The 12,930-nt window shown below is 38.2% G+C and overlaps 1 protein-coding gene and 1 long non-coding RNA gene across 2 annotated transcripts in view; one reads left to right on the forward strand and one right to left on the reverse strand.

The window, feature by feature from the left end:
- CAP2 (cyclase associated actin cytoskeleton regulatory protein 2) overlaps positions 1-12,038 on the forward strand; it is a 68,549-nt gene extending 56,511 nt beyond the window's left edge. The window contains exons 8-13 of the mRNA XM_065630266.1: positions 3,282-3,465; positions 4,317-4,492; positions 5,722-5,845; positions 6,066-6,148; positions 8,793-8,933; positions 10,473-12,038. Coding sequence (XP_065486338.1) covers positions 3,282-3,465; positions 4,317-4,492; positions 5,722-5,845; positions 6,066-6,148; positions 8,793-8,933; positions 10,473-10,556 — 792 coding nt within the window. The 3' untranslated portion in view covers positions 10,557-12,038. The remainder of the gene's footprint in view (positions 1-3,281; positions 3,466-4,316; positions 4,493-5,721; positions 5,846-6,065; positions 6,149-8,792; positions 8,934-10,472) is intronic.
- Positions 1-12,930, reverse strand: part of LOC135986309 (uncharacterized) — a 58,224-nt gene that overhangs the window by 39,041 nt on the left and 6,253 nt on the right. The window contains exon 2 of the long non-coding RNA XR_010605868.1: positions 2,589-2,631. This is a non-coding gene — a long non-coding RNA (uncharacterized LOC135986309). The remainder of the gene's footprint in view (positions 1-2,588; positions 2,632-12,930) is intronic.

Here is a 12,930-nt window from a genome sequence, read left to right on the forward strand (position 1 = left end):
AAAGTTGACAACAAAGTTTCAGTCCCTCTCTTATTTCTGTGACTGCATAAAATTAAGAGGAAAAGTGGGTGACTGAAGTCCAATTGTCTTCCAAGACCTTGTGACAGCTCCTATGTTCTTAATTAGATCTAACTCAGAATCTTTTGAGCTCAGTGGAGATAGCAACTGACTTTGATGGGGGGACCGGGCTTGTAAAGAAAAGAGGAGGCAGATTGGCAATGTGAGTGCAAAGGATAAATTTTTTTTCCTACTCTTGGAACCCACTCAAAGGACTAGAGAATGTCTTCACTCCTCGGGTCAGGGATTGAGATTTCTGACTGGACTTGTCTTTTCATCAGTACTGTCCTAAAAGGGAAAGATGCTCCTAGTTTCCCAGATTCTTTCCTACCTCTGCTCTTTCATGAAAAGTAAATAAGACATTCTCCAGTCATACAAAACCACGTCCAAACTCAATTGATGTATTTAAAATCCTTTTTTGTGTGTACTTTCACAAGATAGTTCTTTCGGAGTTCTGGGAGAGACATCATCCACTTCCACAGATAAATCCCTCTGAGTTTTGCTTCAACCTCTGTTACATAGACATTCCCATACTTTTGTTGCCATTTGGGAAACTGCCTCTGATGCAGTACTTGGTAGCATCATTTCAGCCTAGAGTCTCCTGCATGATCTGTGATGGCCTTCAGCTTGACACTTTAAGCAAAGAGACTGGCAGAGTGACCCACCACTCTGTGTTGTATGCAGAACACCCAGATAACTTCTACATCTTTTTTTCTCTAATGCGTCTTTGCAGCCCTTGCAGAATTTAATTGGTGTCAATTCCAAATGAACATGTGAGTCTTACACACACAAGTTTCTGGAAAATCACAGCACTCTATTTATGCAGGTGGAAGCAATAAGGTATGTTTGGGAAATCAGCTGCCAACCTGGAATTTGGGAAATCAGATTTTTATCTCAGACTACAAGTTATTAACCACTACCACTACTACTATTCATCTCTTCCCATAAAGCGTACATAATTCATATCTGCATGTCCACACTGGACTGTGAATGGTGAGTGCCATTTCTGGGTGTCTGAGTATTCTGAAAAGCCCTGAAAATGCAAAGTTCATAATTCTGGATAACCAGGACATAGTGGATTCAGTTGCTATGGTTGCAGGCAACAGATAGGGAAGATCTCTATTGCACCTCAAGCAGCAACAACTGATTGTGCCACTAAATCCACTTACATTCATTTTTTTAATTATAATAATTCACAGTTGTGCTAACTCTGCTGCAGGTAACATTACTGGCATTAGCAGAGGCTGGAAGACAGGCAGTGTAAATTCAGGGCGCAGTGAAGAAGTCATCCTCAGCCTAACACAATAACCTATAACTACTAAGTATGTAAGCAGAAACGCTCTGAGTTAAATGAATCCATGCAACAACGAAATGTCTCTAAAAGCAGTCCACACCAGTGCTGGTGTATCTCGACAATAAATGTTAACCAGTTGCAAAAAGGGATTCTTCTCATTTGTTTACATTTGATCAAAAAGATTTAATAGCATAGAAGAGAGATCATTCCCTGAAGAGACCTCGGATCTTTTCAGAAACAATCAAACTGTACCGCTACATCAGTTTCATTACTCACCCAAGTACCAAGGATTCAACAGTCATTTTTGTGCAATGTAGTTTTAATGTCACTAATGTGACAAAGAATCTTGCTATGTACTCATCACTAAACATATTCCATTAACAGCTCCTTCAAATGCAACAGTACTTAGATGCTGAAGATGCATGTGCCAATGGAGGGTGTACATTAAGAGGTTAACTAATATTATTCCCTTTTCATGCTACCTTAATTAGGGTCATCATCATTAAGAGGTTTGAATGCAGTTGCTTACTCAAACGTGCCAGCTTTCTTTTTTTTTTAAAAAAAAAGTATGTCTGAAGAGTGAAAAAAAGAGCATGTGCACCTAAGCCCTTTTCCCATTATCAGTTTGGGATTACAGGCCAGAACAAGTTTACTTTTTAAAAAATAGCTACAGTGTTCACTCATGTGAGACACCTGAACCAGATGGATACTTTGCTGTTTCAATTTAGTGGTAAGGAGCAGAAAGGAGTGGCATCATAAATGGCTTAAAATATCCTCTGAGTCCAGCTAAGCCATATCTATTTCCAGTATCGATTACCAAGGATGCACTTTTAACAACCTGTATCTCTTAACAAAAGGAGTCAATTAGAGGAGCTGTGATTCTGTTAAGTCCCTGTCATTTTCCCACTGTATCTGCTCAGCTAATAACTACGTACTGGTGCAATGCACAATGTCTGTATGGCTAGCTAAAGTCATCAGAACCAATCTAATTTTTCACAACAGTCTCAGCTCTGCTGCAGAGAGGTGGGATCAGAGTGACACGCAGTGGCAAGACAGAAAAAGTCACTCTCAGGTTCTCCGATTCTATCTAGTATCTATTATTAGGATGCATAAAATTTTAATTAGATCATTAGTAGTTTTTTCTGCCTGTTTGATAATATTCTATGTAAGCGTTATATTTCAGAACGAAACATGTACTTTTGCTTATGCAAACTGAAAGAAAGGTTGGATTACTTACTTTAGCAAGGCCCACCTCACTCGTAACTTGTATGCGGGATCTCCTGCAATTGAAAAAAAAGGAAAGAATTCAAGAAATTGAACTAAAAATTCAAATACTGAATTTCATAAATAACAAACTTGAATCACCATAGTTTTACATTCTGCTGTATTTGAATCTTTGCAGATTACTTGAACGGTCTGAAGAATAGCATTTTACATCTCGCATACAATTTAGCGTATTGCATATGTATAACTGATAGTTTGTGACTTTCCCAGCTATTTTTGTTAAATCAAAACATTTTCTGTATGTTTCTAAATGCACAGTGATCTATGGCAAACTGAATTGGGTATCTGAAAAAAGGAGACATTTCCTATTTCATTTAAGTAAACGCTGGAATAAATTATGGAATCACTACTATTAAAGATTTTTAACATCAGTCTTGACAAGCATTTGAGAGAAATATTTAAAGTGAAGTAGTTCTGCAATAAGGCTGTGCTGTGGACTGCCAGTCTTTCCAGCCTTGCCTGCTTTGATGCAGGGAAAGATTCATAGTATTACGTTTGATTATGGTGCCAGAAATTCTTCTGAGCCTGTGGCCGCCCGAAGCCACTCAAGGTCCCAGCATTCAAGGATGATAATAAATAACAGTTATCATAATACGATGTTCCTTGAAATACCGTATGTAAAATAATTTCCATCTACCCCAAACAGGGTCCTGTTGCATCACCCATGTCTATGCGATCTGTTCTAACGAGCGGGTCATGCGTCTCCCCACCGCTGCCGCCACCACCTGGACCTCCCCCCATCTTTGATACAGAAACCGCAAAGGATGAAGGAACTGCGGCTCGCTCAGCCCTGTTTGCACAGCTTAACCAGGGAGAGGCAATTACCAAAGGTCAGGAGAAAAGATATCAAATTTTGGCCCACAAGTCAAACTATATGTGCTATGTGTATTAACTCAACTTCCACTGCATTTTAAGTTACGTTTAAGCAGCTCAGATCTTTTTGAGGCTTGCACTGAGTCTGATGGATGGGACTGCATAACAAAACCACCTTTAGAAGCAACAGCACCCAAATATGTCGAGCGCACTCGAAATTCACACTTTATTTAGAGGTATCCTTTTAACTTTAAGGCAACCAAGCTGGACATCTTCAATCCCAAGTGGCTGGTGAACCTCTTAAGTTGCAATTGCAATAAAAATTTGTCCCCCTTTCTGATACACTTTCAGTGTACCAGCCTGTGTCAAAATGTGTTATGTTAGGTGAAAACGTATGGGTTACAGCTCAGTGTGGAATGCAATAATAAGGCTTTTTGTATTAATACTGGACAGTTGTGATTATGGATGGTTCTGAGTTTAAATACGTGTGATGGATATATCTGCCTTTAGTGCTGCAGGGAAGGTCAAATATTGTCATAAATTAGAAAAACAATATCACTTTTATGGATGGAAAAATATAACAAGCTCTCAGAGCTCACTACAGAGGGAGAGTGACAGAAGACATTGCAGCATTTCCTATTAAAGTTACTAAGATAGCCCATCCACAGCAAAGGTTTTTTATGAGCTGCTGAAAATGTGTAGGCAGTTACACTTTAGGTTGTTACCCAGGCACACCTTGAGGAAATAAAAAATGTAAATTCACAGAATAATTTCACACAATTACAAATGAACCTTTCCTGCTTAAATATGAACACCTTTAAGACTGGAAAACAGCTTCTCTCATAAACGCCTTTTTTTTGTTTTTTAGGGCTTCGACATGTCTCTGATGACCAGAAGACTCACAAGAACCCCAGCCTACGTGCCCAGTGTCCCCCTGTTCGTTCTCCGACAAAAAGCCATACTCCGAGCGCCACCTCTCCCAAGAATTCCCCGCAGCAGAGCCATACCCCTGTCTTGGAGCTAGAGGGAAAGAAGTGGAGAGTGGTGAGTTCCAGTCACACCTTGGAACTGCACCCGGCATACTGCAAACCAGGTTGAGCACTGAACATCTTGCAAAAAGGCTGTCCATGACCAGGGTGCAACAAATCACAGTTGCAAGTAAAATGGGCTGGTTCTCGCATTGCTCTGCCTTGCTGCAGTTTAGTTTTTACTGTTCTGTAGCATCTAAAGTTAATTCATTTGTCTCTGAGAATCATACTGATTCTTCTGGAGAATGTCAGAATGAGCATGTAGATTCCTTGCAAAATCAGACAATCCCCCAGAAACAAGTCCAGTGAAGAACTCCAATTAAAATTCCTTCTTGCGGGCCATTCATGTGAGAAAGAACAGTGTTATCACAGAGCACTTGCTCCGGCTTTGTTAACCAGTGGAATTATACATTTATTTTTCATCACCATGCAAGCATGTCTCCCATGCTTTAAAAGTAGAGCAGTGTTTTCCTTTTGCTCAATCTACAGATGGAAAAGATAGATTTGTTTCAAGTTTGGGAGTTAATTTATGTAGGCACATACCACAGAATCTATGAGTGAAAATCCACATGACTACGTTGGTTAAAAGAGGGAAGAATCAATATGTGGTTTAGTCATGCAGAAGGTTATATACACAGTCGTTACTGTGGAGTTGAGTTTGCAGAAGGTGCAGTCACCATTTGCCTGTGTTATGTTGCCTTAGGGTTACAGTACCTGGAGCTTTCCTTGTGGATCCCTAGTCTTTCCTTGACACCCGTGGAGTGTAAATGTCCCTTCATGTTTCATAATGAACGGAAATTTCTTCACCTGTTACTCCTTATTGTAGATGGTAATGCCTGCACCAGATCATAACACACTGTATAGACCATTGTATGACATTAGGGGGAACAAAAACTTGCTCTGTTCTTCAAGGTGCCAGCTTAAATTGGTTGGGAGCCAAGCAACAGTTTTGTGAGTGCATTTTTAAATTGTTGTGAGCACAATGTCCTTGCTACAAAATCAATGGGTTTTGTCATGGTCTATGCTAAGCTCTTTAGTTCTGCAGCTCTAAAATATATATGTGTTATCTAAGGGTGAATTAGGTGAAATATCTGATCACCAAGCAGATTAAATTTTTAAGCCACAGGAAGGATATTGCTCTGTTGTAACTGAAGATGCAATGACTCGAGGATAAGTTGTACTAAACTCTGTCTGACTGTTAACTAGTTAAACACAACCAATTAAATAAACTTTCTTTTGAAACAGGAATATCAAGAGGATAAGAATGACCTGGTCATTAACAACACTGAACTCAAGCAAGTGGCCTACATTTTTAAATGTAACAAATCTACACTTCAGATAAAAGGAAAAATCAATTCAATTACTATTGGTGAGTGGATAGCTCAGCTGAGCTTTTAATCCCAGTCGTGAAAAAACTGACTTATGTAATTAATAATGCATCTGAATCGTTCTATTCACTTTAATGGATTGAGCACGTGAGTAAAGCCACTCAGCTATGCAGTGCAAGACCGGGAATTTTCATAATGTAGCAGGTGTGCATATATTTGCTTTTATCTTGCCTTGCTTATTTATGATTGCTTTTATTTTAGACAACTGTAAAAAGTTTGGCCTTGTGTTTGACAACGTTGTGGGAATCGTGGAAGTGATCAATTCCAGGGATATTCAGATTCAGGTAAACATCTATTTGAAAAACAAAGATAGAAACAGAATGGAGAACAAGTAGGGAAAAAGGCTGACGTGTAGCTACAAGAGATTGTAAAAACTCACAAGAGCACAACAAAAATAAGAGATTGATGCATCCATATGTATCTTTACAAGCACTAAATTCTGCTGATGTATTTAGAAAATGCCTATGAAAACTATTGAGTATCACTGAACAAACCTCACTTAGCCCAGTCCTTCTGGTTCCAGTGAAGCTGAGAGACCTATATGCTGTAATAACTATTACTTCTGGCCCTAATGTTCTTGCTTTCATGGTACACAGCTGCTGGCACTTGAAAGTTCAGTGGTGCTTATGGAACAAATTCCAGCAGTTAGCTAATTGATTTCTAAGCTCAGAAGATGGTTCTTTCTTTTTTTCTTATTCTCTCAATGGAAATGTTCCAAGAGTCTGTCAAAGGACAACTAAATGACAAAGTCAAAGGAGGCAATGGGATCTCTCGAATCTCTCCTGCCAGTGACATGACACATTACATGAATAAGTAATGTAGTCACTTGCCAACAAACGGGTTTTGAGCCTCTACTGGTTTTGTCTTGGATAACTAGTAAGCAAACCTTCATCAGACATCACCTTCCTTGTGGTTCTCTTTAAAAGAAAATACACGTATTTTAAGTCCATATATTGCCCTCCCTACTGGGGACACTTGCCCCATTCAAAATACAGACATTCTGCCTGACATTTACAGCACTTCACTCATCCCATTCCAAAGAGGTAGAACTACACATGCTGTAGTACAGGGTTGTATCCAGCATCCACTGCTTAGTCTCCAGAAAGGACTTTAGGATGTAATATTTTAAGTGAAAAAGAAATTAAATGTTAATCAAATTATATCAAGCTGCCAGTATTCAAGCAAAGTGAGGTCTTTTGCTTAAAAGGTTGTGCCTGCTGTATGACATTAAATGTAGACAATCCTGCTGCATGCTTCAGAAACGTTGGTCACAACCACCACAGGGAACAATAGCAAGATTTTTTTAATATTTTGAACCTCATGCAAGCGACTGACATTGCTACCAGCTGTGCATCATCTTCTGAATAGCGAGCATGATCACTACCTGTCTTCTTATGGCAGAGGCACTTGGTTAAAGAAAAAGATCCTAGGCATTTATTTGAGTGGGTTTTTTTAAATAACTAGATGATTTTTATCATTATCTCTACAACTATTCATGAAAGCTGAAGAATTCAGATATAACGAGTAGTGAAACCACAGCTTGTTAATACTCAAATAAGGGGGAATATATTTTCTAAGAATCAAAATTCTTTTGATTAAGCAGGTTCTATGAATATCGTGTAAGGCTTCTATCCCACGGAGCAGAGTGGAGCTCCACTTTAAAATGGTAGAGTCTGACTATATGCTGCTTGAATCAGGCAGCTTCCACAGGCTACGAGTATGCCAAGTGCTGAGCACCTCAATTTTTATTTTGAAGACTTGATCTTATAATTTGCAAATACATTGTATGTTAATGCAACAAACTTCAGTAAATTCATCCTAGAGATTTTGCTATAAATACTTACTTCAGTGCGATATAGCTTGGCTTTCCTTCCCGACGGTGGTTATTTTTTTTCTTGCCAGATGTTTGAAAAATTTATTAAACAAACCCTCCTTTTATTCTCTATGGCATGAGAACTCACTAAAGAAAAGAAAGATCAGTTTAAGATCCATTGCTTACTATATAGATCAGACTACAGGATCAGGGTGGGATGCAAGAGGACAGATACACTTGTTCTTTGCTGTCACATTTAAGGAACTGAAGCTGAAATTACATTCTTAACTTGAATAATGGGAGACACTCTTTCATTAACATGTAGATATGTATCACATGCTGTTACTGTTTTATGGCTTAGAATAACCTCTGCCCTTTTGATGCATTGTCCAGAGTATATTGCTGTCCCTGCTAGAGAGGGCAGGAGAAGGAGGAATTTTTACTGAGAACTAGCAAGTCAGCCAGGTAGCCATGAAGAAATATTTTAATCTGTGGAATTATAAACGAGAAGATTACCCTTCTCCCCTCAACTCTTGTGCTTGCTTTTAAAGTTACATAAGAAATACCTTTAGAGATTTAGTTAAATTGATCTCAGTACTCTTTTGGAACTGCAGCTTGCCTGAAGGGGATAAAAACCCTTTCCTATTGTATGCCGTAAAACCTGGAAGAGCTTTGAAGTCTTCAGAACGTAGTACAAATCACTTGTTGAGTACTACTGTATGCTGGGATCTTTCACTTGCCCCTACTGGGTTGGAGTTGACATGTTTGATTTCTTAACCAGTTCTCACTGATGAACAAGGTGAACACCATCTAAATATCAGTACAAAAGTGCCACTGAAATTAGAATCAGGGATGCACTTTTATCAAACTGTATAAAAGCTTGCTGTATATTATAAGTTTGCTGTTGTGTGTAGTTTTTTTTTTACCACCACCACAAATTTTCACATGGTCCAACAAGTGGTTAGCTTTATCTCAAATATAAGCATCATGCAGGCAGCTGACATACAGATCAGATGTTGGAGGCCAAAATTAGACCTGGCAGGCAAGAAGGATTTTATCAGCAGTATCTTTGCGTGCATTTTAACATTTAATATTAAGTAGATTTTATTTTGCAGGTGATGGGGAAAGTGCCAACCATTTCTATTAACAAAACAGAAGGCTGCCACATCTACCTCAGTGAGGAATCATTAGATTGTGAGATTGTGAGCGCCAAATCATCTGAGATGAACATCCTCATACCCCAAGATGGTGATTATGTGAGTGAGATATTTTTAAAGCATTCCTCCCCCTTCCCCACTAGTCTTGGTAGCTAATAGCACTTAAACTGCTAGGAGAGAAACTAACATACTACATATATTATGTCACCAAAAAATGATCCAAAACAATTGAATTTCTATGTACCAAGATCTCAGCTATCAGTGCAGGAAGAACTCGTTATTTTGGGGGGCATAAAGTAACTTCGAAGATCAGACATGACATTATTTCTTTCCATTTTGATAGATAATGGCTTAATCTCCTGTCCATTTGATTTTCTTTTTTGATACCTAAATAATCTCCCAAAGAAACTCACTTCACGCAAGAGCACTCAAGCCTGATGATGATGATGCTAAAACGAAGATAAATGTAATACTACTACAGATGTAATAATACAGTATACTTGTTTTTTTCTAAACCTTTGGTACATGGGTAGCATCTGTAGTATTTTCCACATATGTTCTTAAAAGTCATGTCCTTAAGCACATGCACTTTCCTGGCTCCTTTTCTGTTCTAGTAAGATTTTCATACTGTACCCACCAGCATTTCTGGTAGTCATGCTCTATTACTTCACACACTAGCAAGGGACTATGCAGGCAAAACATTCTCCTAATAGTTTCCTAGTTTCCTCAACAGAGCAGTGTTGAAATGGCACTGCGTGGCCACAGATAGAACTTAAATTTCTTGTAGATCTTTTGGGCTGGAATTTTGTATGGTAGAGGGATTTAGGCTTTATAAAAGAAAATATGTAACAAGAGAATTCTCACACTCCACATTTCCAAAAGTGACTGATGGATGCCCAGCTTCAGATAACTAAAAAGGGAATGATTTTCAGTGGGTCAGATTTATTTATTTATTTTTTAAAAAGGTCCTTTTAATCAGTCTTGCCCCAAAGCACTGTATCATCTGAAATTACTGCCTATCAAAACACCATTTTGCGGTCTGAACAAAGAAACCCTTCTCTTCACAGCTTTTTTTATTGGGAGCAGAGAAAGACACAATATCTCCCATCCTTTCACCAAATACACAGAACAGAAGGAGACTTTCTTTGATGTCCTGCTTCATTTTGTGTACCTCACAAGGGATGCAGAGTCTTTTTAAGTGTATCACACTGAAAATGATAGGGGTTTTTTTATTTTTTCTTCCATATTATAATATTGCTTTCATCCTTAAAATTAGTCTCCTTGCTAAATCTCCACATCTAAATCCTTTCTACTGTCTTCCAACCCAGACACTGATGGAATCTAAAGTCTTTTCTGACACGAGGCTTATTTTCTCAGTTGTTCCAAATAATGGTGTGAGAGGGATTACTGCAAAGTAGTAACATACCAAGGCTATTTGAAACTGTGTAGTAATAAGGCTTTTTCCTGTGTGGCATTGTAAAATAGCTTCCTAGGGTAATGAAGAAGGCTTCTCTCTAATCCTGGCATGTCTGAGCTATCAATGCTTTCTCAGTCATGTAGCACTAATAGTATTCAACCAGTTTTCATGAGTTATCCCCTGTTTATTTAACCGTCATTGCTGCTTTTGTTTCTTACCAGAAAGAATTTCCGGTTCCTGAACAGTTCAAGACAGCATGGGATGGATCTAAGTTGGTCACTGAACCTGCAGAAATTGTGGGTTAACTTCCCAACGCCATACAGCACTGGCTGACCGTGACCAGACTGCAGCCAGCACAAACAAAGCAGTAATGTACAGAACTAGAAGCAGCGGTAGTTCATACTGCTGTGACAGGCCTTCAAGCATTAGCTCTGCATGCTAGAAACAATAACACATCTGGCACGCTTTTGTTAGGCATCCCAGTATTTTTCACACTTCCACACTGTTTGCTTTCACGTACAATTTTAATTCTAAATGATGTCATGTGAATGTAATGGATTAAAACCCCCACCCTCCAGTCACATCATTGGTTTGAAATACTATATACATTAAGCCAAAATACTGCATGATACACTTTGTTATCATCTTGCTTCAGTGCATTCCTTTTTACGTTTCTGCTAATCAAAACCAGCATCAAGACTTTATTTTTACCTATTAAGCAATTCCTGTACAATGCAGTAAAAATGTACCCCTAGAAAGTATATGTTTCCTTGCAGTTCTGTGGCAATCATAATGGGTTTGGTTTTAAACAAGCAAAAAAGGACAACTTCCAGCAATAAATTTCGCTAATGGAAGATTTTTTAAAATCTGGTATTTTAATCAAACACTTTTCTAATATGTATGTTTAGAAGATCCCTAGGTTTTCTGTGAGGTAAGATTTTATTATGGTCCACAGACTTGCTGTTGCCCTCTCATTCACTGCAAATTCGTAATTCTTTCCAAGCTAAAGCCTTACCTAAAAACCTTGCAGCTAATCACTTGAAGGTTTTTTGCTCCTTGGATTTATTTTTTCCTTTTTCTTTTTGTTGTGAGACCATCTCTCATTCTTTAAAATTTCACATTGTATCTTGCATCCTATTCAGAAAAGGAGAAAGGCACGTATGTCAGATACCAGCTAGTTTCCTTATTAAGAATGTTCCTCTAAAATATTGCTATTGTACCTCATATTCATTAAAAATATCTCCCTCTTTCTTCCCCACATTTGTAGGACTTACTCAATTTCAAATATGTCCACAAAGCAAAGCCATAGATTTATGTCATACTAATTCTGAGCCCAGATAAAGGGGTAATTTCCTGTTTAGCCCTTTGATTCTACTTTATAGTCCTTATTGTACATGCTTTTTTAACAAAAGTATAGTGTTGTATACATTTGTACTATTTCAGCACATAGTACGAATAAAATTTTAAAAATTTTAAGTCAGTTTGGTTTTGATCACTTGTAATACTTTGTAACAGCGAAATCACAGTGAGATGCTCGCAGAGCTAGTTGTTATTCAAGCTAAACTTTGTGCCTAATTTACCTTGAAGTACATTCATTCTTGAGGGTTTTTAAGTCTCTCTTTGATTGTAAACCCTATACAATACAACCAGTAGCGCTCATTCATAAGGTTTTGCTATCTGATCTTTAATCTTTGTGTATAATGTGTTTCCTTTAATACATACCATTTTTTCAACAGTGAACTTCCTATGAAATAAAAAGGAAAATGTACTTGTTTAAATACAAAGTTGTTTGGGGCTTGCTCCATTGCAGTGTTTGTTGTATATGCTTGCTCCTTCTTAAATGCTGTTTCAAGAGCTTGAGAAAAAGTAGCTGCTCCTCCTCCCATTTCATTAAACATTATCACTTTTGCCACCATAATCCACCTGACAGTGAATAGCAGATATTCTGCACGCTAGCAGATAAACGTGAAGTTTCACATATAACTTCGGTTGCCAGACAGAGAATTGAGCTTTTCATGATTCTCACTTCTAGGTACACCTGTGTCTTCCAGAGATTATTCCTAAGGGGATGATCATGACCTGCTAAAAGTTTATAAGGTTTGCCTTCTATTTTTAGCTCTTCCCATTGTTTCCCTATAAGGCTTTGGATGTGTCCCTCCTGTGTTAACAAACTCCACAAGCGGTCCACTCCATATTTCACTTGGGTGTGCTTCATATCTGAAAAATGGGCATCACATACCAGTCATGATAAAAGCATTGTTGAAGGATTGTTTAATCCTTACATCATAATCATAATTTGCTCCATAAAATAATCTCATTCTGGAGCATTCTGAATTGAAACACAGACGCTTGTTTTTTCATCCAGCATCAAAAAGGGGTCAAGTCATTGTGCAGCAGCAACTGCAACCACTTAATCCTTTGCAGGTACGATACAAAACAAGTATCGAATGCTTGATGTTAAACAGAAAGCAGCAGGACAGCTCTGAATCCCTACACAGACAAATTATTTTAGTTCCTGCTAGGGATTTAACTCCCCCCTCAAAAACAAACTGTCTGAAGGCCGGCCTCATTCTTCATTTAGATGTTTGCAAGCTAATTCTGTTGTTGCTACACCTATTCCCTAACACTCATGTTCCTGCAGCATGTTAGACCCAAGTACATTTTTTTGACTGGCTTGTT

The sequence above is a fragment of the Caloenas nicobarica genome, chromosome 2 (genome assembly GCF_036013445.1).
Source record: "Caloenas nicobarica isolate bCalNic1 chromosome 2, bCalNic1.hap1, whole genome shotgun sequence".
NCBI lineage: Eukaryota > Metazoa > Chordata > Aves > Columbiformes > Columbidae > Caloenas > Caloenas nicobarica.